The sequence below is a fragment of the Scardinius erythrophthalmus genome (assembly GCF_964197995.2).
Source record: "Scardinius erythrophthalmus genome assembly, chromosome: 1".
NCBI lineage: Eukaryota > Metazoa > Chordata > Actinopteri > Cypriniformes > Leuciscidae > Scardinius > Scardinius erythrophthalmus.
Genome location: NC_138221.1, coordinates 30,249,829 through 30,276,068, shown reverse-complemented (window position 1 = coordinate 30,276,068; position 26,240 = coordinate 30,249,829). Strand labels below are relative to the sequence as shown.

Below are 26,240 nucleotides of genomic sequence, written 5' to 3'. Positions count from 1 at the left end.
TCACTGTTATGTGGATGATTCCCTGTTTTACCTTAAAGTAAGGCTTGACACCACTGTTTCATTCAATGAGCTATTGAAATGTTTAAATGATATCAAGAGGTGGATGACAATAATTTTCTGCCGCTAAATGAGGATAAAACAGAGGTTTTAATTCTAGGTTATCCTACAATTACATTCCTCCCCTGCTCTGGAAGCCCAGTTAGGTCCTCTCTCAACTAGTATACACATTTGACTTAAGTGCTATAGAGGAAGCTTTTTCGGTTACACTTTGTTTGAATGTATCTCTGTTACAGTGTAAACATACATAAATTAGTAGTAGTAATTAATTACAAGTACTTACTATAGCGTTAGGGTAGGATTAGGGTTTGGTTTATGGTAAGTTGCATATAATTATACCTAATTTATATTACTATAGTAAATACATGTAACGTAATGTGTAACAAGGGCACATTAAAATTAAGTTATTGAATTGTGAAGTGAATTGAAGATTGAAGTGAATTGTGATACATGCACTTGTAATTTCATGATTAGATGACTGTAACTTTACAGTGACTTTATTCTGGTCTCCCTCAAATTTCGGTGATTGGGCATTTTCTGGCACAATTGTGAGATATAAAGTCAGAATTGCGTGATGTTAAGTCGCAATTGCATGTTATAAAGTCAGAATTCTGATATAAACTCATAATTCTGAGATATAAACTCACAATTGCGAGAAATAAACACAATTCTGACATCTTTTCTAAAAATTGTGAGATATAAATTCTCAATTGTGAAAAAAAAGAAATTAAGAAAAAAACACTGTCATTTTTCCTCAGAATTGTGAGTTTATATCTCACAATTCGGACTTTATAACATGCAATTGCGACTTATATCATGCAATTCTGACTTTATATCTCCCAATTGCGTTTTATAATGTCAGAATTGTGAGATAAACATGCAGTTCTGAGTAAAAAAGTCTGAATTATGAGTTTATTTCTTTCATTTGTGAGTTTATACCTCACAATTTTGACTTTATAACATGCAATTGCGCCTTTATATCACGCAATTGTGAGAAAAAAGTCAGAATTGTGAGATAAAAAGTCGCAATTACCTTTTTCATTTTTTATTCTGTGGCGGAAACTAGCTTTCATACAAAATTTTCATTTTTAGCACTTTGTATCAATTTATATTGTTTAAATATGCTGTATAAATAAATGTTGTTGTAGTTGTTGTTTTTGGAAGCTATACAAAATATTATGTAAAAAATAAGATATGAATCATGTGCATCCATGCACTAAAAAACGATTGTTGGTTTGACTTAAAAATAAGTTACCTGGTTGCCTTAAAATTGAGTTCATTGAAATAAAAAAAATGAGTTAATACATTGTAGGAGATTGATAAAATTGAACAGAAACTCAAAATATTATGTAATCTGAACCACATGTTCAATGCATGGGTACTGTCCTTTGCTTTGACATTGAGAGTTTGTATACAGCACGTTTGGACATAGAAAAAGGCCAAGTGACACAGGAAAACTCTTGCACCTTGAGAGAGGGATTGTCAGTAAACAACATGATGATAGAGGTAGAGACAAAATTGAGAGAAAAAGGGGGCTTGTTGACAAAGAGATGGAGAGTGGAATTACAGTGTTGAAACTTTCAAACCAGTTTGTCAAGGCTGAGGTTGGTAAACAGGTCTTTCACATTAACAAGTCCACTAAAGCTTGTAGCTCCTGCAAATGAGTGACTCAAAACAAACACTAGAATGCATGACCAGAAACACTAACGGCCAGAGCCTGTTGATGATATGTCAACAATAAACAGTAACTTTGAGCGTAATGAAACATTTTAAGAGAAGTAAAAAGAATTGAAAGAGTATACTTGTAAAGACGGTACGATCTGTAGATTTGCAGGAATTCTCCTGCGTGCCAGAAAGGGCAGAGCATTGCATGCCTTCGGTAGTCTTATAGAGTCCAAAGTGCAACAGTGACCATTTAATAGAAATGTCTTGAACCCTCTTACAGGTTGTTTTTTATTATTATGAACCACTTGAGCATAGTATTTCAGAAAAGCAGTGAACGGAATCTGGCCTGTGTGCATTTTAGTGACGCACAATGAATATTTCTGCTTACTGGATAAGGATGTAATGTACAACCGGATCTAGTCTTGCAACAGGTTCTTTAGTTGGAGAAAGTATCCGAGTTATGCATAACCATGTTTAAGGGTCAGTTCAAGCTAAAATGAAAATTCTGTCTCTGTAGACCCTCATGTCATTATGACTTTCTTCTGTGGAACATAAATGAAGATATTGAAAACTATATATATATATATATATATATATATATATATATATATATATATATATATATATATATATATATATATATATATATATATATATATATATATATATATATCGAAGTTGTAAATAAAACAAACACTATCAGAGTACATTTCAGTTTTTCTACATCCGAATTTCATGTTTAATTCAATGTTACTTGCCATTTCGTTGTAATTGTTTGTGAAATTTGCTAGCAATTTCTGAGGTGAAAAGTTTGTCATACAATTTTTATTTGGTGAATGTTGACTATCTCATCCATGTAACATTGTGTCTGTATGCTTCTTATTTTAAGTATTCTAACCTCTGCATGTCTGTTTTTTCTCCTTGTACTAGCCTGGGGGATATAGTTGAAAATTGTCTAAACTGACCATTTACAGAAGTGTCTATTAATGTGTATGGTCTCTGTAAATCTAAAGCCAATAAAGTACGGAAAAGTCAGCTGACATTTTGGCCTTGGAAACAAAAATGGAATCAGATGATATTGAGGTGAGTCAGAAATAAATTAAAACCTGTCTGCATTTTGTTTTTTTAATCCTTCTTATTATTGAAGGTAAGCAACTGTTTATGTACCTGAATGCATTGTGATTGACGGGATTATACAAATAAGCCCCTCCTACCATTTTGCCATATTGTTTACAATATACAGCACATAATAATCAAATAATATCCATGCCTTTTACAATAATTACACAAGTTATGAGATAATATTATTAGATGCCCATGTTTGCATTTGAAACAGATTGTAATTCTGTAGGTCAGGTTTATTAGCAATGAGACAAACAAAGTCAACACTAAGGTAACATAAAACAGGTATACTTTTTCCACCCAGGTTAAAGAAAAACATTTCCATTTCTGTATGTGCAGTTTCCTACTGCTCTGAGGACATTTGGGGCATTTCTTCTCCAACTAGTGAACTTCTACATCCAACATAGGTTTGTGTAAAGACTTGAATAAATAAGCTATGGCATTTCCACCAAATTCATATGAAATGTAAGTCCGGGCTGTATATCACTCTACTTTAAGGGGAAAATCCACCAAGATAACTTTTTTGAGGGTGAATATTTTCAGAACCGCCACCAAATGATCAATGATCCATCAAAATGTAACAGAAGAAGGCACTTCCTCTCTTAAACGTCCAAATTGGTCCAAAGGTCGTGGATGAACAGTTTCCCAGTTTCATGCTGAACAAAATGATGAGCGTTATAATACATATTTACAGTCACATATAACATCACTGATTTTTACAGTCACATATTACATCACTGATTTCTTCTCACAGAAGAATTATATGTATATGGAAATACATTGTCTTTGTGCACCCGAGAGTGTTTGATCTAGGCATAGACAACAACTTTATAAACAGCCATAAGCAGTATTGTTTGTATGCAGGAATGACTTCACTTAGACGACATACTTGAACAGAACAAAAAGCATTTATGTGAGTAAAATCCATCCAACTTTCCTGCCACAGAACTTTTATATGGACTGGCTGATCACTTGTGGCCCAGGTTGCTGGATTTCTGTTTTGGCACAGGGGTCGACCTCCAAACCAATGGACTGAAAAGGAAAAGGTAGGTGTTTAATTTCAGAAAGCAAGAACAATGGAAAGAATAAAACGTTTTGCTTTGTAGCAGCTATTCTAAGAATTGTACTCTTATAGAGCAGTTCAGATGTAATCTGAGAATTTGTTTTCCTTAAGATCTACTTTTAAGGGGGATTTACTTACAGAACAACCAGGTGAGTTGTAGGGTCCAAAGTGCAATAGTGACCATTTAACAGGCCCCAACAAACACCAACATACAAAGGTTCAAGCTTCCACGTTTCACAAAATTCTAAATGGATTCTAATTAGATTGTTTGGAATGTTGGTGCTGCATGAGAAAAGAAACATGTACCTGGTTGTTTTGTGTTTATGGTTCTGAATCACTTCTTTGGGGATAGTGTTTCATATTCTGATGACTGAAGGTGTGATGGTTCAGACCTGTGTGATTCGAGAAGATTTAGTGATGTTCTACTTGTGATGTTCTCTGCTGTTTGCTCTGATAAGCCTGACGTTTATGACGGTAATCAAAGAGCATCCTTCCCTCTTTACTCACAGTGCTATCACTTCTGAGCGATAAAATGAAGGCCTTAGAGAAACTGAATAATTGCAATGATTGTGTAGCAAGCAGTGCAATGCCGAGAGCCATGGGAATGAAGTGAGAGGCTGCCGCTTTACTTTCGTTTTGTTGTTCGTCAAACGAACTTCGTAACAGATTGTATGTTGTTTTTTCAGAGAACATTACAAAATCATTCCAAACAAAAATGTAAATCTGCATCAAATTCTTAAATGACGAAATAGTCCACAAGATGTGAATAAATATATGAAACATTTATATGTTAGATTATACTTTTCTGTCAGATGTAATCAATTTGATGTTGCTGAAAGCGTTTCCAGACTTTATAGCTTTATTTCAATTATCAAAAACGATTTTTACTAGTTTTAGTTCACAATAACAACATTAACCTTGGTCTTCATAATACATGAACTTCTATGCATTGTTTTAAACAATGTTATGTGCGCTAGGAAGGTGTTTCTATGGTATTAAGAAGCGTTTTCATCGATCGGATAAATATAGGTGTAAACGGGGTCTAAAACTTTTGAGCTTGTCCACTTTCGACCACTTACAGAGGTTGTTTCTAAACGCATTTGACTAGATTGATTGAGTAAGCCATGTCGTAGTGTAAACGCTCATGTGGTCAAATGTGTTCGAACAGCAACAAAAGATGGCCTACTCTCTGCCTACTGACTTAACGCGTGGACATTACGGGAATCGTGCTAGACAGACGGGATTAAACTTTATCGGCTGAAGATCCAAGTTTGGTTTGAAGACAAAACGTACCAATCACAATGTTCTCTCACCATTCCTGATTTCTAACACATTCAGCTGGTCTTATGGCTTTCAGAGCAGAAACAAAAGCTGCTGTTCTCTGCGTGTTTTTACATCGTTCATATGTAAATTGCGTGAGCTTATTTCGTCCATTAGATCGAAAGATCTGAAAATGCCCATAAATTTACCTTCTCATAAAACCTCCTCTTGAAGAAATCAGGACAGAAGTGGTTAAAAGTGACAGATTAAAACACCAGGTGTAAACGGGAATGTGTCTCCCTCGTCTACTTGTGATCCGATCAACCAAAACACATTTTAGTACCAGGTGTAAACAGGGCTTGGGTGTTTTAGAAACAACAATAATGATAATATACTGAATGAAAGGAGCTTACTTGATAGCTCTGGACATGTTCGAAGCTCCTTGTAGGGATGAAGGGCTCATGATTGTTCCTGCTGAGGCGAGCGCGACTAGGGAGTCCGTCGCTGACCCCGTTGACCCTGTGGATGCACAGCACTTTCTGGAAGCTCCTCTTGAAGTTGTCCGACAGAAACCCGTAAAGCAGCGGATTGGCGCAGCTGTTGACGTAGGTCAGGATGACGGTGAGAAAGTACACGCCGGAGACGACGCTGTTCTCCTGGAGCGTGCTGATTAAGTTGATTATGTTGAGCATGAAAAACGGCAGCCAGCAGAGTACGAACACCACCACGATGATCACCACCATTCTCGTCACTTTCCTCTCAGACCTGCGGCGTTTGGAGAGTCCGGCCCGCACCCCGGCCGACTTCACCTTGATCACGATGAGCAGGTAACACAGGCAGATGACCATCAGCGGACAGAAGAAACCTAGTATGGCGGTGTAGAGGATGAAGGCAGTCGACCACACATCATGTGGTTCAGGCCAGCTCAGGTTGCAGGTGTTGCGCTCCGGCTGAACGTCACAGTAAATGATGACTGGCAGTGTCAGCAGACAGGACAGTGCCCATACCATGCTATTTATCACCTTGGCAACACTGGGTCGCCTCCACCTTGCGCTGCGGATAGGATGTACCACAGCCATATAGCGATCAATGCTCATTACTGTCAGACAGAATGTGCTAGTGAATTGACTGATGGAGTCCGCCCACATCAGAATACGACAGAGGAAGTTTCCAAATGGCCAGTAGTTGAGCACGTTGTGGGTGGTGAGAAATGGTAGTCCCAGAATGTACAGCTCGTCGGCCACTGCCAGGTTTAAGATGTACATATTAGTGACCGTCTTCATTTTGGTGTAGCGCAGGACCACGAAAATGGCCAGAGAGTTTCCTGTCAAACCCACAACAAACACAACGAGGTATATTACGGCCAGGACCTTCGTGCTGTCTTCGTCGGCCAGCGAGCTTTCATTGAAGTGATGGGAAATATTGGTTATTTCATTGGACTGGTTTGCGTCGTTCAAGATTGACGTGTTGCACATGGGCCCCAGGGTTGCCATATTTAGATTTGGCAAGGAACGTCTGATTCCTGAGTCACTGAAGGGCTAAAAACAAGAAAATAGTGAGTTATTATTTCAAATGCACAACATTTAAAAATGTGAAATTGAACTTGTATTCTTATCTGTTATGCACATACTAAGGATGTAAGTTATTGATATAGGTTCTTAAGATCAGCATATGATTGAGTGTATCAATGGTTTTTGAAAGCTCTAGAGAATAAACGGCTCTTTGTGGATTTTAAAGGTTCTTCTATTTGGATCTAATTGGAACCTTTATTTTTAAACGTGAACCACTGGAAATTTTGAAATGCCTTATTAGAAAATAAATGCTGAAACCCTTTGTTCCCCATACAAAACAACACACATAGGCTACAGCATGTAGTTGATGTTGCAAGCACTTTGGACAAGAACCTTTTATTCCCATTATTTAAAAAAAAAAATTGGCAAAGGCTCGTTTTGCCTTATTTCTCCTTTTTTTATTTTTATTTTTATTTTTTTATTAATTTGTATCGTATTGTTAAAGAAACATGCATATTCATACTGCATTGCCATGTAAATATTGTTTAAACAGTCAAGCAAAACTCTGATAGGCGGTTTCCCAGACAGGATTTAAATTGAGACAGAAGTAGGTCTTAATCTAGAATAGTTAATGATGTTTTAGGGGCCGTTTATGTGGCACTGTTTTTAACTAAAAACTTTAAAAACTTTTTACACGTTTTGGCCATTCATTTGCAAGAAAATGGCGTTTGGGGGCCTTAAAACGCAAACTTTACAAAGGGCAAATTTTTGAAAACAATACTGTCATCGTCTCCAAGTAAACTATAAAAATGTAAATTTGTGAAAATAGTGACGTCATTTGTTCAGTATATAGACATGTAGTGTTTCTTAACAAAGTGACATCACCAACTACTGGCCTGGCAGCAGAATAGAGCGTTTTTAGTCGTTCTTGCGGATCTGTTTTTACAATGTTGTCGTCTTTAAGTGAAAGACGCAAAGGAAAAACCTTTCCGTTTTTAAATTCATAATTCCCGTGTAAACGTACCCTCAAAAAATGGCTTTCTGAAACACAGATGAAGTACAGATTACTTGCACTTGGATTATGCACTTGAGTCCTGAACTAAAATAAACAAGATTTATTTAAAACCAACTGTGCTAATCTGAATTAGCATTACTGAGGTTGCCTATGAAACATGGAATGAACCAAGAAGTGCTTAAAATTGTAAAGTGCGTGTGTGTGTGGCCTTGTAAATCATACATAATGGTGAAAATATGTTCCCACAAAGATGGTAATATATCTGAAATCCTTGTGGGAAAGATTTTCTGGTCCCCATGAGGAAAACCGCTTATAAATCAGACTAAATGATGATTTGTGAAACTGTAGATGGGTAGTGATGGAAAGTCCCGATAACACATGAAAACACAACGTGTGCGTGTGCGTGTGTGTGTGTGTGTATTGATCTTCACTGACATAGTTCATCCATGTAATCCACTTGTCTTCATTAATCAGAACATTAAACTGATTTTAAACCTGCCTTGTGATAGGTTTATTTTAAGCCTCAGTTGAGTTCTGGAGTAGCTCTAGTCTTCCGGAAATCAGCTTATTAAACTCTAGACTAGACTAAGTCTAGGACTATTTCTAGTACTAAGTCTAGTACTAAGTCTAGGACTATTTAAAGTCTAGGACTTTTAAACCATGACAGAGAAAGTATATTTTTGTTAATCTGGCCATTTAAATCTAAAACCAGGCTTAATCTCTGTCCAGGAAACTGTCCTGAGTGTACTGCATGACCTTGACTTTTAAGTGGCACTCGCGCTGGATATGAGGCGTGCAAAGTGAGCAGCGACACATTGTGTTGCACAAATAAAGCACTGCCTCAGAAATGCACTGAACCATAAATCGAAACAAAGGGTAACGATGTCACTGTTATGAGTACAAACAGTCCAGCGGAGACTATTCATATGAACTGTCTGCCTTTCCACCGCACCGGTGAATATTTAACTGGCATTCTATGCCACACGCTCTCATTATAAGCAAGTGACAAAAGGCCATGTTGATGTGCAGACACATCTACTTATTTTCCATCTTCTATCTCCATTCCTTAAATGACAGCTGTAATATAGGGGAGAGTGGGAACGGTTGTGACATGGCTTATTTCTCCAATCAGGAAAGAGCTAGAGAGATGATACTCATATTACATTTGCTCAGTTAGCCCCTCTTTCTGGAAGAAAGCAGCCACATGTGACCAATCCTTCTTATCCAATCCAAGTTTAAAAAGTCATTTTTTTTTATGATCAGATTTGGTGTCATACTGTCTAAACTGTTTGTCGTGTCTGTTTGTAAAGTCATGTCATTTTGATCAGTGTTTTCTTAGATGTTAAAGGATGACTTTATTACATTTTAATGAATGTGGCAACTGCCCCTGTGGACTGTTGCAAATGTTCCCTGTTATTGGGTCAGTGGCAACATTTGTTTCTGTCTATTCAATAATAAATTGTACATATATTATCATCTCTGAACATGTTGAATGGGTGGGTAGCTGACAGATGTGGCTATATTGTATTAAAATTTTGGCTTTCCAATTCAGTTTCTGAGAAAATCAAGGAATTGCAAAAAGTGTTGCAACCGTGTACAGACTGTTTATTTGATCACAAGCCCTTGTTCTCTTTTGCTCAGAATATGAATTGCATCAGTGAGCAGAATCTATTTGGTGGTGGTCTGAATTTCACATTGTTAAAAGGTCGAATTATTTTATACGGTTTCACACGTTTTGTTAACTACAAAAGTTACCTGGTGCTGATTTTGATGGAGTAACCATAGCAACAGTGCGCCGCTCCCGCGCGTTTGCGATCGTATTCGGGCGGTACGTCGACAAAAACGTCGTTTTATTATAGCTTTGCATAATCTAAATACATTTTTACCACAGAATATGTTTTAAAATTCTATAGTAACTGACTTTTAGCTGCTATTTGTTTTACCAAATAATAATAACTAAGGAACTAAGGAATTATAGCCTAAATATAAATCTAATACAATAACTAATTATAAAAGAATATATTTAGGCTATATGGAAATCCAAGGAAAGTCACTGTACAAATGACAGTCTTCTTGGGTCTTCGACAGTCTTCATTAACAAAATGCAGATTTAACTGCCAGTTCTTTGCAATGATGTTCATATTAGGCTAATAAAAATCGCTTATATGTTTCTGATGTAAAGTTCCCCAGGTTTTTCCCAGGGGAAAAAAAATATACCATTTGAAGGGTTGCAGTTGAAGTCGATTAAACGGTATTTGGTGGAAATAGTATTGTTAAATAGTAATCAGCAACAACAACAGGTAAAATGTTTTCTAGTGTGTGTGTACAATCTTACCTCAAACGCAACGCATCGTCCTCTGGGTTTCAGGCGCGCTTCCACTATTTGACTCTTCCCAGTTTCAGTGATCAATAAAGATTTGATGACTGAATGTCTCTTCGTGTAAGATCCAACATCAAGAGCCAGCACATCACCTTCATCCCCGATTTCAGTTTAGTCGAGCGCACTATAAGGCGAGCGCACACATAATCCGCATTGTTTTTCAGGAGAAAACTATGGCTAAAACACTGACAAACGGCAAACTATTTAAGTAGCTATCGGTTCCCAAGTACCAAATAAATGTAAAACTGTGCGTGTCGTGTTTTCCTCCTTGAGAAGGTTGAGTTGTCCAGCTGAGTTCAGGTGGAGAGGTGCTGCTCTCTCCATGCGCGCGCGCTCTAATGGGTTTGGCTTGTCACCCGCGCAACAGGACCCGAGCAAAGGACTTCACACGTCACGGGCACATGCTTTCTGTTTTTTTGACCTACACTAGGCTAATATTCTTCAGTCATGTATGTATATGCCCGCTACACGAACTCCTAATGCTGGATTTATTGATTAGATTGGAGCATATTAACGCGTCAGGATCACTCACAGCTGTGACCGCTCATAAAACTGTCTTACACGAAAACGTAGCAGTGTAAAGTTTTATTGTCTGTTTATGATCCCTACGCCTCTGAAAACACACTACTATGCACACTATACCCGTGTTATGTGCATAAAAAAATGCATTAGGCTACACCAGAAATGTGTTATTCTGGATAATGTGCACTAAGAATGATAGCTACTTTCTTTTTTCTTTCTTTTGGCCCTAAAATATTGAATTGTGCACTATAAAGTGACTAATATTTAGTTAGTTAATATTTAATAAGTTCCTCAGAGTCATTATACTTATGGCATTATGATGGAGTCTTTAGAGTTCTAGCAGGGTTCCGTTGTTCTTCAGTGATTTGTCATTTTTGAAAGGGTGAATGCCTCAGTAAATCTTTACTGCCAAGGTGAACGGCCCCGGTGTGCAAAACCAGAGAAAAACTCCATTGTCTGAGAACTGTAAGGGCATATTTTACTGGTGTAATGAAATGACAAGGGTGTGTATGTCTGCATTCCAGTTTCTGAAGTTTGCTATACAGTAAAAGAGAAATGCTTTGTTGTTTGTTAGTTTACAAAGCTTTGATGTCAGTTAAGATCATAAATAGGGCAATTGCATTTATTTCAGTTGCATAAGGAATGTCATTTTCAGATATTCGAATGGTTTTCAGTACCGTGATCGGCAGGCTTTAAGAGCATGTTCCTCACAATTTGAACCCCATGATGTCTTTGCATCTTTGGACGTGAGACTCTGAAAGCACAGTTACATCAGTGGTCCATTCAGACTCTTATCAAAGTGACTTGCGTAAAAGTGCACAAATTACATCTAACTACAGGTAGCTATGGTAATAAAAATCACACGCTGAGCTTAAATCCCAGAAGGCAAGACACATCTGAGGCAGAGAACATTTTACAGCACAGTGGTGATAGGTTATCAATCAGAGGTGCTTTTTCAGGAAACTGGACACATATTTAGGCATTTAGCAAATATCCATGTGCTGATTTCTCTAGGAATCACTTACACCGCCTTTCCTTTTTTTCCCTTTTTTATTTTTATTTATATAAGTTACAGTAAGCCCATTTCTGCCACATAAGAAAAATAATGCTTTGTTAAATCATAACTATGCTATTAAAAAGTCATAATTTTAAGATTAAAAAGTCAAAATAATAAGATAAAAAAATCTAAATTATTACATAGATGTCAATTATGAAATAAAGTCAAAATAACAAGAAAAAAGTTGAAATTGTCAGTCATTGTGAAAAAGTCATAATACTAATACATTAATAATTTTAACATTTTCTTTTAACTATGATGACTTATAATTATAACATACCAAGTTAAACTTATGAGATAGCCTAGTCATGACATAAGAAATTTATTTTATCATAATTATGAAATATTTGTGTAAAATAAGTTTAGTGTCATAATAGTATGTCATTTTCTTTTTATCTCATATTTTTGATGTTTTATTTCATAATTATGATTTATTTTTTGGTGATGAATAGCATGCTAAAGTCTAAATTATGAAATGAAATTATGAAGTCAATATTTGGAAATTATGACATACTAAGTAATACAATGGTCAAAATTGTGACTAAATTATGATTTCTTTTTTTATCATGAAGAATTAGGAAAAAGTCAAAAGTCATAATTTACTTTTTCACATCCTACCTACAGTATGACTTTTATCCTATGACCTATGATTTTTAAAAAGTTGAAATTACACAAAAGTAAAAAAATATATATATATGTCAACTTTTTATCATAATTACACTGTAAAAAAAGTTGCTGCCTTAAAATTTTAAGTACAAACAACTTGGATGTTTAAGTCATTTCAACTTAAATTACATTAAACTGACTTGTTTTAATAACTTGCTTAACTTATTTTGATGAGTTAAAGCAATGTAAAAACATATGTTGTCAACTTTATTTTTATTTTACTTCATAATTTTGACTTAGAATGTCATAATTTCCAGGTTTTATGTAATAATGTTGAATTTTTATCAAGTCATAATTATGAAATTACCAATTTCTTATGTGGCATAAATGTGTTTCCATAGGCACAGTGGTAGTTGAGTCTAAAAGCAGAAAGTTGGAGAGAATGGCAGACAGTTAAGGAGGAAAAGGAAGTTTCATATCATCCATATTTCGGTATTACTGTGGTTTCTAATCAGTCTGCACTTGACTTGGAAGTCTTAAAGGGATAGTTCACCCAAAAAATAGCTTTTTTTTTTTTAGAGCTGCATTATCAAAGTAACATGTTCCTTTTATTATGTTCTCTGGTACGCGGTCTATAAATGTTCATAGATCCGTAAAGTTTGTTTTGTTTAATATAAAACAGAAAGACAGACGGGTCTGTGGAGTTTCCACAGATCAATGGAGAAATGGATCATAAAGATGGTAAAATAAAATGCAGGATGACCAAAAGAAGGATAATGACCAGCTACAGGAAGAGGAGGAGCAGACATACACACAAACACAAAAAGGTCAAACACACCAAATCATCCTGCATCTGCATGTATGATCACAACACGACCTCATAGTCAAGTCAAATTTATTTGTATAGTGTTTTTTCACAATATACACATTGTTTTTAAGCAGCTTTACAGAAAATCATGACGCCAATATTGATAATATCTTAATGTGCAAAAATGAAAGGTTCTTTATTGCCATGTATGGTTTCATAAACAACCTTTAACATCATGGAACCTTTCCATTCCACAGGAGGTTCTTAAAAAATGTAAATGAATATGGTTCATGTCATGGTGAATTATAAAACTATTTGAAAATGTTTTTTTTTTTTTAATCAACACCAAATCATTGCAATAGTCCAAACAGCATTATCCTTCTTCCAGTAGTAGGTCCAGCGCACTTATAGCAAGGTCAAGTTTTTTTAAACCGCAGAATGAGGATGTAAAGGACATGAAACGACAGAAACTGAATCTGTCTATTATTACTTTACCACACCTCCTCCTCAGCCTTTATTTTCAGTGAAGAACTCCATGAAACTTCTCTGTATCTCTCCTCCACTCAAATTTGACACCGGGCTAGTTATTGAGCATGTTGACACAAGCATAAAAACATTGTTAGAGTCATTCTGAGCTTATCAGTTTTTTTATGGCATTATTCACATTCTCATTGGATGCTGCACTGCTTTTGTCCAGCATCATTCCAAACTCTGGACTCTGACTGCATCTAATGTTGCTTAAATGAATTCAGTCCCGCCTCAGGAAACCTAAAGGACATTAGTAAGGTAGGCTATAAGGTGAAAGCAGCAGACATGAAGCTGATAAGAGTGCTGATAAGAGTATGATGCTCATTTTTTCTAGTAGCACCTCACTGCAGTACACGAGATCCAGGGGGCGGAGTTGGATCCAGATTAAAGGGGTGGAGATTGGTAGGTTTAGGGGTGTTTTTTTTCTGGATTTTGTGTTCTGCAGTGAGGACCATCTCAATTTTTCACGAGTGTAATTAGTGTAAATGCAGAATATTCGTCTGTAAAATAAATAAATACATTTTCAAATGTATTATGTAGAATTGCACAGCACCTATAATATCACTATTTTAATTTCTTGTGTTTTAGGATGCTCTCCCATGAGACTTGATCTTCTATTATAAATTCCTCTGTTGACCACTAGATGGCACTACACTACTTTTTTCAGTTCACTAAACTTCAATCAAAATCAATAAAATCAATCAAAAGTTCATCCTTATTAATAGGCTATGAGTTGCAATTTTGTAACTCTTTATCAGTGTAATATCATCCCAGATTACTATATCAAGAACTATATTTATTTATAGCTATTTTCTTTTGTAGGCTACTAATCAGTTTATTAATATTTTAAGTGTCACTAACTAAACAAAAGGATTTAACGAGCTTTTAATCTTTCTAACATCCTAAATCTTTCTTGAAAACGGTTGCTCATTGTTTTCTCTTACATAGATAGGCCTACAATTTACACCCGTGACAGATTGTCACAATGTTTTTTTTTTTTATCTAACCGCATCGTGTTTTCTCTCTCCGTTTCCTCCTCACATTATAGGTAAACAACAAGCGCAAAATCGAAAGCGCATTCACGAGACACTGAGATCCATTAGTTGTTTTTCTTTATATGAACAAAAATGACGAGAGTTTGGCCAGAAAAGATTTGAAGATGCACTTTCTGCACTCTATCTTGATGCTCATCTTCGTGATATCTGATGGTATGTAAGCCTATGTCCTCTACATTTAGCCTATGTTTAATGCAACAGAAAAAAAAAAGGTATTTGGTAACTAATTGGTAGCCTAACTGGTTATTTAAAAACAATGTTTTTTTTTCCCCCGTGGTGACAGCGTCTCTTCACTTGACTCGACATTACGACCACAAATAACATTTAGCCTTTTAAATGTTTAAATGTCTTCTGTCGATATTTCCGGAAATAGGCGAAAGTCTGACGCAGAGTTGTTTTTGTGTCGCACAAGCGTACTTTTAAAGACCCTTTAAACTACTACTAGCCTACTAGGCTACTACTAACCTACTATTTTTATTATTACTAATCACCGGAAAAATGTAATTAAAAATAATTATTTATATCACACTATGTTATCTTACTATAACTACCTTTATACACTACTATAACTAGGCTATATATCTTGCTGTTTGTTTGTGGGGTCTTGTTTTCTTGCATGTGTGTCATTTGGTCTCTTACTTTATGTCTTGTTAATTTGTGTATTTTGTTCAAATAAAAAGACTCTTTAAACCCCCGAGTAATTCACAGCCTGATTATATTTTTTTATAAATTGTATTTAAATTAGTTGTGTTAAAAGCTCTGACATAGTATTATTTCTCAAATAATAACAGTTTATTTTTCATTTATTTCTCTCAAAAAAACAGGTACCCTGGAGTTTAATGTTCGAGGTTCTGGTCCACTGGTTGCTCCCCTGGGAGGTTCAGTGGTTTTGCCCTGTTATGTTGAGACACCTTTAGTAAAGGATAAGCTGAGAGTTGTATGGAGAAGAACAGACTCAGAGACTCTGGTTCATCTGTATGAAGATGGTGAGAATCGAGCAGAGGTCCAGCAGCAGGATTATCATGATAGAGCTCATTTCTTTACTGATCAGATTCAGCATGGAAATTTCTCCCTCCGTCTGGACAATCTGAGAACAGAAGACAAAGGCGTTTACAGATGTAAAGTTTACAGTCAACAGGCTGCTGACAAAACTTTAGTTGAAATAAAAGATGTTGGTGAGTGTGAATCATGTCAGCCCTATACATTTGTTTAAAAACAAAAACAAGGCTTTTGAATGTATGTAATATTTTATTCTGTAACACTTCTTTCTTTCAGAGCGTCTGCTGGTCTCAGGATCAAGTCGCTCCACATCTGCGTCTGTGGGTGAGGACGTCACTCTGAACTGCTCTGTAGACTCTCACATCAAACCTGAACACATTGAAGAGGTTTCATGGAGGAAAACAGATGAAGATGAAGATATTCTGGTTCTGCTCTATCAAAACAATGAGACTTTTCCAGATTCATCAGATGAGCGATACAGAGACAGAGTTGAGTTCTTCACTGATGAAATCCCCAAAGGAAACTTCTCTCTCAGACTGAAGAGTGTCAGAACTGAGGACAAAGGAGTTTACATGTGTGAAGTGTTTACTGGAGGACTTTCAGCCAATGCAACTGTAGTACTGGAGAGACTGGGTGAGTCGACAGATAAATCAGAAAACAATGTAAACCTGAAAAGTTGTGTTTTTAAATATTTTATTCTCTTTGAAGTAGTGGTTATACATAGAACTAAAGGAACTGATCACACACACCTAATGTTACAGGAACCCTTAAACAATAGTTTAGAAAGGCAAAATTAGATAAACCTGTAGCCTGTGTATGGTAAAACATGCCAACATTTAATGGGCCTATGCATTTTGTGGTAATAATAATACAGTTAAGTTGATTTAAAAATTTTGTTACATGTCACATTATAGTTATAAAGGGTTGAATTTTTGTTTATATTTTGTACAATCAATAATTTTGGAAATTGTTTATTACAGAGGTACAGAGCCCCTAAAGAGATGGAAAATATGATATGGGAGGAAAAAATATATTTAAATGCTTTTGAAATATTTTGCGAGAGAAAGCCTAAGCATTGACCGTATTTTTTGTCTCTTTTTTTTTTTCTTTTCTTCACCTGGTCCCTTTGGGGGTACCATTACTTGATCAATAAAAGAAATGCTCAATGTAGGCTTGGGTCCTGAAGAAAAAAAAACAGTGAGAACCATTGCCCTACAAACTTTCTTAATAGAACCCTAATCGTAATCTTACCCCTATTCCATTTAGCTGTTTAGTTGCTTACAGTGTCACATAATGCGGTTGTGTAACTGATGTCTGTGTTTCACAGGTTTCTCTGTTGATCACATAACGGTGTTGATTCTCTGTATTATTGCATCTGGATCCGCTCTGCTTTTTTGCTTCAGACCACAAAATGGAGGTATGTATTTTAGGCTTCAACAGGCTTCACAAAATGTATAATTCATTTTTAATTTCTTACTGGAATTGGTATGCATCTTTCCACTCACTGTAGACACAAGGCTGTATCTTCAAGTTTCTCTTTTCATTTGCCTGAATATTACTATGCTGTTGGCTTCAATCATCTGGCATGTTATTGAAGGTAATTCATCAGAACTGTTTTATCTAAGATCTATTACATTCACATTACAACATAGACATCACAATTAATTAAGTTCTGTTAATATACAGTATCTTTTAATTGTTTTAGAAGGACTGTACAAATGGTCTGTCAGACTTGCTTCACTGTCTTCATGATTTTTTCATCACAGAAATAATGTGTTTCAGGTTCTTTGTATGAGACTGTCTGTTGCTGTATGCTCTATATTCTGAGACCTCTGAGGTCATTTTGGGTTACACCATTAGCCACAGCTGTTCCAGGTTGGTTTTTTTAAATCAAATACTACATAACACTCACATAATATATGTGTCTACTAAGATTTATTTACATTTCTCTTACTGAAAAGGATTAATCGAAAAATTACATTTGTTTTAATGCTGTTTTAGTGCTTTACATTATTTTTTCTATTCTTTTCTCTTTTTTTTTTGCAGATAAAATTCTGAAGTATATTATGACTCCACATGCTGATCATGCTGCATTTATGGCAGTAATGTTTTCAGGTAGGTAAATCCACAATGATTATTGTAATGGTGAAGTAAAAACTTTTGGTCTCAAAATGTAATATCTACCATAATAATAATATTCTAATCATTACACAACAGTGTAAAATAACAGCTTTTCTTATATAAAGCCCCTTATATTCTCTGTTTTGTAATTGCACCTAATTTTCTGACAATAATTTAGTTTTTGTCTGCTGTAATACAGAAGTAGTGTATTTGTTATTGTTCATCCGCCAAGTTCTTTCTCCAGTGTTTAAATGAATAATATATGTCTGTGTCAGTCCTTTTAGCTGAACATTCCAAAGACATCGACACTGTTATCATAACAGTCTTCTTTTGTACACTTGCCCTGATGTGTCTCCTCTTCATCATACGTGAGTGGTTATCCAACATCCTCAGCTTGCTTTAAATGCACAGTTGAAAACACAACATTAACAGTTTTTTTAGCATTTAGCATTTTTAGCATTAGCATTTTTATAGAAAAAAATTCAGTAATCTCAGTACAATCTAGTAAAATTAGCATATATCAGCTCTTAAAATTAATTTTGCCATCATTTACACAACCACTTCTGATTAAAAATGTATTTTTCAGCATTGGTCTTGGAGTTTTATGTCCATATTATTTGACATTAGTTCAAAACTGACATTCAAACGATGGTGAGGTAAAACATATTTCTCTAGGACATTTTCTTATTAGTGAAATGCAGTAAGTGAAGGATTTTTAGATTTAGATTCATTGCTATTGAATTGAATTCACATTTGTTTTTATTTATTTGTTTTTGTATAGAATTAACTAAAGAGAAGATGCTGTCATGCTCTGGAAAGTTATGCAGAAGGGTGTACAGTAAAGTTCAGCCACTTGTAGCAGCTTGTAGCTTTTCATTGCTGCCTTCATTGCCGCTCGCCCTTCTGCTCTACACTCGTTTTGCCTCCGGTTATGGTAAGCAAGAACACTTTTGAGAAATTAAGTGATTAACCAGTTTTTTTGTTTGTTTGTTTTTAGTATTTTTTTCCTGTCATTACATTGTTTAAAGCATAAGAAACAAAAGGGAGAAAAAACATTTTTGAAAAATGATATTTTATTAAAAATTGTATGCTATGCCCTCTGTGGAGGACATCAGGACTGAAATTACATGTATAGGCAAAAATAATGTTTGTTTGTTTTTCATTTGCCAATCAATTTTTAGGTTTCAGGATTAAAAAAAAAAACAACAACCTTTGTTTAAAGATGATTCCCAACTACGTTATTAAATATCTAATGGAATGAATTGATTTACCATTTTACTTTATGCAATATGTGGGTAATATGCCTATAAATTAGTTTCGCAATGTATCTATATTTGCAAATTAATACTTTCTTGGAGCAACATGTAATGAAATCAAGTGTAATAATGGGTGTAATAGTTGGCAATATTTTTATAATAATATCTCATATTTCATAGGAATTTTGATATGTAATTTATTTCCCTATTCACTTGTGTCTCACAAAATGCCTGATAAACATGATTTAAGTGTGGTGTCTCAGTGGACAATGCCCTGTTCTGTAATCCCATTACATTTTCTTGAGATTAATTAATTGAAAATCTCTACCTATCTCTGTCTTTTTTAGTGTTTATCATTACAGTTCTTCCAATACTTCCTGGGATGTATTACTTTTGTGACGGAACGATCAACAGAAGGATAGATCGATGCTGTAAGTATGAGACATTATATCCTGCTCTTTTATGACTACGAAAATAAATACGTAGATATATATATATATGATAAAGGATTAGATATATGCATATCACGTATATCATTATTTTTTTTATTTTTTTTATACTGTTGAATGTACACATTAAAGTGTCAGAGCTGGTTCTGTATCTCCGCACTCTGCATCAATAAAAAGGTAGTAGTGGTCCTCAATGGAAACTCAGTGTTTCCATTATATATCAGCTGTTTCAAAAGGCTAATCTGAATTATGGCAGTCACAGTTTTTGGTTTTATTGAAAGTTGTGGTATGTTTTCACTGTTTCTTTAATCTTTTTAGGTCTTTGTCTATATAAATTCACATGGTTAATGATGATTTTGATGAGTGGATCGATGATGTATTTTTACATTATGCTCTTGAGAAATGAAAAAGGTATGAATATATTTCTAATAATTATAAATGTTTGTAAAAAGTATCTAAGGCCTGTTTACACTTGGTGTTTTGTTCGATCAGATCACAAGTGGACGATGGTAAATACAGGTGTAAAAGTGGTCTAAAACCTTTTGAGTTTATCCACTTTCAACACCTTCCAAAGTTAAAAATGCATTAGACCGGATTGCTTTCTTAGTGTAAACGCTCATGTGGTCAAATGTGTTCAAGACAGTCTACTTTCCGCGACTGACTTAATGTGTAAACATTACGGGAAGTGCGCTAAACAGACGGGATTTAAACTTTATTGGCTGAAGATCCAAGTTTGGTTTGAAGACAAAAAACGCACCAAGCACAATTGTTCTCTCACCATTTCTGATTTCTAACACACACTCAGTGTTGTGCTGGTCTTGTGGCTGTCAGATAAAGCTGATGCTTTCTATACGTTTTTCCATCATCTCCATCAATATGTAAATTGCGTGAGCTTATTGTGTTCGTTACACGCCCATAGACCTTCCTCTCGAAGAAATCAGGACAAAAGTGGTCAAAAGTGGACAAAAGAGACAGATTAAAACACCAGGTGTAAACGTGTCTCCCTCGTCTACTTGTGATCCGATCAAACAAAATACCAGGTCTACTCTAAACAGGGCCTAAGTGTAGGCTACACCTGTCTTTGCTAAAAGTTCATTTTTAACATTGGCTTTATAATATATTAAGCAAGTTAGTTATTTCTATTAAACATGGCCAATAAATAAGTCTTTGCCGCTTTTTTATTAAAGACTTGATCTTTAATTGACAGAGGGTGCAGGACTCGTCTGTGTAGCAGGAATTCTTCAAGCATTGTGGGTGCTCACATTTTCTGAAGTTCCAGTCCATTATCTGAGTAAAGTATCGATCATTTTCTTTCTTCTTCATGTGTTGTTTTTCCGTCCTCCTGCTTCATTCTCATCAACAAAGCTTTAGGTCTGGATGAGTGTCTGACTGTTGCCATTAAGAATTGCTATTGAAATTTCAAACTCGTACACATATTCACAATTGACCCATAGCAAAGACAGTCCCCGTTGCTACGTCTGATAAGTCATGCTGCTCTCACGCCACACATCATGTTCTCACTCAGCAAAGAGGACATGGAAACACAAGATATATATACACAAGAAAGACCAGGTTGCTTTTCATATGCAACAAATTCTCAGCTTTCAAATTATGTCATTTTTTAAGGAATTCAAACAAACCATGAATACCATTTTGCGGCTCTTTAATGTGTCGTGACAGACCACTGTTGCGCCTCAGTTCAACCAATACACGTCAACCAATCATCTCTTTCTCTTTTTACTAGTTAGCATGAAATAAACATGAATGAACATCAAACGTTATGTTGATTCAATCATGAGATGATGCCAATACACCATTTTTCAAGGTTACACTCACAAAAAAATTGTGTCTAAAAATAAGATTTATGTATTTAAATTGCATAACAAATTCCCATGCATTTGGATTACATAGTTTTAACATAAACCAATCAATACTCCTGGATGTGATTCATATTTTTAAGTCATATCTAAATGAAACAGATAAGATTTATGTAATTGTATTAATAAACTGAATGTGATTTATATTTGTCAGTCATATGTAAATGAAACAGGTAAGATTTATGTAATAGTACACAGAAAAACACCCATGTTAAATTAACACTGCTCAGTGTTCATATGTGTGCACACTACAGAGTTAAAGCTGTGGTAATGCTGTTTGTGGAGTTGTTTAATCCTCCTCTGCTGAGATCTTCACAGATTTAATGTCTTCTTTTCTCTTCATTTGATTTCATCTAAGGCTGTGGCTGAAGTCAGTTGTGTTTCTCTTTCCTTCAGTGATTCTGCTTGTTAACAGCAGGTGTTCATAATTAATGCTCAATCATCAGTTAATTATCTCATTAACTTCAACACCCTTTACCTCTGTAGTGTGCACACATATGAACACTGAGCAGTGTTAATTTAACATGGGTGTTTTTCTGTGTACTATTACATAAATCTTACCTGTTTCATTTACATACGACTGACAAATATAAATCACATTCAGTTTATTAATACAATTACATAAATCTTATCTGTTTCATTTAGATATGACTTAAAAATATGAATCACATTCAGATTATTGATTGGTTTATGTTAAAACTATGTAATCCAAATGCATGGGAATTTGTTATGCAATTCAAATACATAAATCTTATTTTTAGACACAATTTTTTTGTGAGTGTAAGTCCCCTGATGTTAATCAACTAACTCCCCTGTCAGGTTTGTTTGTCAGACAAAATGGCATATGCAGCGTTATGATTGGTCAGATCGCCTGTCAATCCAACTCCGAAGTGTGAATTCCTTAAAGGGGCATTTCACCCATTTGAACATTGTTTTTTATTTAAAGTGGGTCATATATGTAGTCGAAATGTAAAAGAAATTTTGAATTTGGTGCCTTTGTGACCGAGAAAAGACAAAAAATAACTTCAGGACGCATTTGTATGAAAGACAACAACTCCCACAATGCACCACATTGCACAGCTCCGCAAGCCACTCCCACTAATCCAGAAAGCGCATATCTGCCTATAAGAGAAATCACTCTTCCGTCTACAAGGCTAGCTACCACCAGAGCTTGAAATTCATTTCACATTCACACAAAATGTCTAGTTAGTTGGCGAACTCATTAGTGCATTACTCCTCATTTGTATTTCTTTCGAAAAGGTGAATTATTGCATGGTACCTGGATGTTCAGTCAGAACATATGCGGTGCGAAACTAGGAAACTTGTTCACAACACAAACGTCCGTGTCCTCGTCTGATTCAGAGATTTCGTCCAGGAGAAATTGTCATCGTTGAAATTCTTTGCCGCAGACGGACTCTATCTCTGTGTTCGTAGCGGTTCGTAGCTGCATAGTGAGATCACCGGCGCCATCAGTCCGCCCTAACTCGAGCCAGTCCGGGCTCCTCGTCCACGGCAGGCAGGTCTTCTGCCTCGGCTGCTCTTCGCTATAATGCGGCCTGTAAAGGTAGCCATAAACACCTGATTCAAGCATCCGACTTCCGAAATCCTCTTCCTCTATATCATATTGAGCACTCTCCTCCGCTATTGTCATAACTGTACATCTGTCTCCACAGCGCCTGTTAGCTTAGCTTCAAACAAGATGGAGGATATTGCTTTCAGTTTCAGAGAGTAAAGTCCCACCCACTGATCTGTAATAGGTCTGTAGCGTGAGCGGGTCCCGCCCCCTGGGAGAGATGAGGAACGAGTGTCTGTAGTCTCAACAGAAATCCCCCCCTCTTACACTTCCTCCTACAATGACGCAAAATGACGATTTTTGCGTCATTGTAGGAGGAAGTGTAAGAGATAAATAACAGATTTCTCCCGTATCAGGGAAAAATGAAAGAGTGTTGCACGACCATTCAATAGTATGACTGGGTTTCTAACAATGCAAAGCTTAATGCAAATGGGTGAAGTGTCCCTTTAATGAACTACACATCTGAGAAAAAAAGTAAACTCTGCAGTGAATATGCATTGTAATGCATTTTTACCGGTTGAAGTTTTTTTGAAGCATTTCTATGAAAGATAAGATATAACACAACAAACACAAAATGTGACACAGTGGTTCAGTACATCTATCTAGTGCATGTTTGTGCCATTTACTCATATGACACTGCAGCACTAATTTCATTTTACAAGCAAAATAGATACTGAAGATTATCATAAGTTAATTCCATTATTTGGACAGGAAATGCAATACAGGCATTTCATTTTATAAAGAGCATATATATATACACATTTTTATTTATTACAACTTTTTATTTTTATATTTATTATATTTAACTTTGCTCTACAGATCTTCATAAAATATTGTTCCTGTGTGGATCAGCTGGTCTTGTTTTCGTGAACTCTGTTGCACTCATGACAGAAGTGATAATGACTGCAGGTGAGTTGACACGGCCATCATTTCATTATCAAAACATATACTGTTTGTTAAAAATGAATCTCCATCCACAGTTAATGGTGAACGTCGGGTGGGAGATTTGAGAGTCGTTGTCTTTCCGTCTGAGTGGCTGTTTACTGTACCACTGCTGATTTTATCCATGCTTGCACACTGTGAGTATGAACTGGAATTGACTTTAGCAGTCTGTACTATCATGCTATCAGTGTGTGAAATTATCTAATGTGTAGGTTTCACATAAATAAAGATTTTTCTTTCTCTTCTATCTAATATTTGTTGTTCTTGCTCCTAAATGATAAATTGCTTTTATTTTTTTCTAATTTGTGACATTTGTGACATCTGATATGTGACATGCTTCTCGTTTTGTCCATGTTTGTGGAGGTTATTTACTAGGAACAAAAGGTCTATAATGATGAATTTGAAGGTTGAAATGATTCTAATCTGTACACTCACATTGAGATCAACACATCTTGTACTGTACATTCCTACAGTGTTCTCTAAAAGAAAATAAGACCCGAGAGCCTGCAAAAATAGAAATCATCCATTATTCTGGCTTTTGCATTTGGTGCCTCTGTGCTTTATCTGAGACTGATCAATTGTAACTAATTATAAACTCTTTCCCTCTCCCACATCTCAGGGAAACCTGACAGCACACAGTCTCAGGTGAGTGTGTGTATATATGTATTAAATAAGAATTAGGTTACATTGATACACCATTTTTGAATACACTGAGATTGAATGTAAACAAAGTTAAAATGTATGTGATAAATTACCCAAAATCAATAATGGCTGATACTGTTTAATATATATATATATATATATATATATATATATATATATATATATATATATATATATATATATATATATATATATATATATATATATATATATATTTATTCTGAATTCTAAAGTCAGCAGATTCTAAAGGGATTCCTGCTCCTGAGTACATCATTATAGAAGTGAACCAGAGGACAGGAGAATTCAGTGAAATGGGAACTCTGGGAGAAGAAGCTGGGAACTGTGAGGAGCAAGAGGAGCAGATCAGCTCATAGCATAGGGTTCATGAAATATTTCTGCTGACAGACTGTTACACATCAGCCTATTATCAAGGTTAGGGATGGACATACTTTTTTTTTTTTTTACATTTTATATTTATGCGTTTTGGCAGACGCTTTTATCCAAAGCGACTTACATTTCAAGGTACACATTTTTACATTCTTATCAGTTCTTGCTTTCTCTGGAAATCGAACCCATGACCTTGGCGATGATGTGCCATTGGTACTGCAGTATGTTTATGGTTTCCATGCAACGCTGAGTCAGAATTAGTGTCTTAAAAAGATTACAGGCAAAGATTCTATACTTTGAAAGAGAAAAAGTATCTGAATAATCTTTAAACTTTCAACCTTGACTATGACTATCGCTACAGTTACTGTACCATAGCCTATTAAAATATGCACACTGTGAACACTACAAAGTATATGTAATGAGGAGAAAATCCCTTTACCTATGTCTATAAACTAGGTCTTGTTGTATAAATGCCTACATTTTGTTATTATTATTTCATTATCATTAAGTATTATTATTGTAATAATTCATTGTTTTGCTTTATCTTATTTATAACACTGAATTATTTTGCTTTTGCTGATATGTCTTTATAAAATTGTTGGAGTTCTTGGATAGAATAAGCTGAAAAGTTAATACATGTGATGCCAACAATATGACCTGTTATTTTTGTTCATTGACATTTTTACTGTCATACCTGTAAACATTGGCTCCTGCTATATTATACATGATGTTACTGTAAATCTCATTCTGTAAACTGGATAAATAATTTTGAGGATGAAGAATTTTGTTTTACATTTGAGAACATTTGGCATCTATCTCAAAATAACTGCTTTCAACAGATCAATCTTTATTCATAAACAAATTTATTATGTATAAAAGTTGAAGAACATTTGATGTGAATCCAAAAAAAGCTGCATCTATCTTATAATCTCTTGAATATGAAAACACACATGGATAATTTGACATGGTTTAGTGTAAGATTTTTGCCCATCTTTTGGTAAATGCAGTTTTAAAAGTAACAAATTATCACTTTAACCAGTAGATGGCTGCAGAGCTCCACTATTTACTATTTGACTAACTGAAATACATCTTTTCACAAGGTTTTCCAGTTGTATTCATATCTACATATTATGAAATCACAATTATAACAATAAAAGTTACTTTTTGTCAAAGTTTAGGCATATTTTGTACTGGAAAAAAAATCTGTTTTTCAATAATGTTAAATCAAATTAATTTTGTCAATGGACAAAATTCATCCTCAAAATCAGAAACAATAGAATGGAAAATGGATGTTTGAAATAAATGATGAACTCTAAAGACTCCA

General features: G+C 35.2%; 2 protein-coding genes across 2 annotated transcripts; one reads left to right on the top strand and one right to left on the bottom strand.

Annotated features, from left to right (window-relative positions):
* Positions 1–2,849: 2,849 nt before the first annotated feature.
* sstr5 (somatostatin receptor 5) lies at positions 2,850–10,410 on the bottom strand. The gene is made up of 3 exons (XM_081361388.1): positions 10,029–10,410; positions 5,581–6,705; positions 2,850–3,876 (listed from the first exon to the last, which is right to left on the bottom strand). Exons 2-3 carry the CDS (start codon positions 6,658–6,660, stop codon positions 3,796–3,798), a joined length of 1,161 nt encoding a protein of 386 aa, XP_081217514.1. The 5' UTR covers positions 6,661–6,705; positions 10,029–10,410; the 3' UTR covers positions 2,850–3,795.
* A 4,220-nt stretch (positions 10,411–14,630) lies between these two features.
* On the top strand, positions 14,631–26,237 carry LOC308703343 (uncharacterized protein). The gene is made up of 16 exons (XM_081386756.1): positions 14,631–14,802; positions 15,474–15,824; positions 15,925–16,281; positions 16,976–17,065; positions 17,159–17,245; positions 17,431–17,523; positions 17,695–17,763; positions 18,045–18,137; positions 18,551–18,703; positions 19,373–19,456; positions 19,793–19,885; positions 20,682–20,765; positions 23,744–23,833; positions 23,905–24,003; positions 24,486–24,511; positions 24,763–26,237. The coding sequence occupies exons 1-16, from the start codon at positions 14,712–14,714 to the stop codon at positions 24,901–24,903; spliced, it is 2,001 nt and encodes a 666-aa protein (XP_081242882.1). The 5' UTR covers positions 14,631–14,711; the 3' UTR covers positions 24,904–26,237.
* Positions 26,238–26,240: the final 3 nt, after the last annotated feature.

Excerpts from the sequence above, each read along its gene's own strand:
- sstr5 (XM_081361388.1), bottom strand. The coding sequence starts at position 6,660 with ATGGCAACCCTGGGGCCCATGTGCAACACGTCAATCTTGAACGACGCA. Across the intron at positions 3,877-5,580 it reads AACATGTCCAGAGCTATCAA|TCCATTGGTTTGGAGGTCGA; the intron begins GTAAGCTCCTTT and ends TTTCCTTTTCAG.
- LOC308703343 (XM_081386756.1), top strand. The coding sequence starts at position 14,712 with ATGAACAAAAATGACGAGAGTTTGGCCAGAAAAGATTTGAAGATGCAC. Across the intron at positions 15,825-15,924 it reads AGTTGAAATAAAAGATGTTG|AGCGTCTGCTGGTCTCAGGA; the intron begins GTGAGTGTGAAT and ends TCTTTCTTTCAG. Across the intron at positions 17,246-17,430 it reads CATCTGGCATGTTATTGAAG|GTTCTTTGTATGAGACTGTC; the intron begins GTAATTCATCAG and ends AATGTGTTTCAG.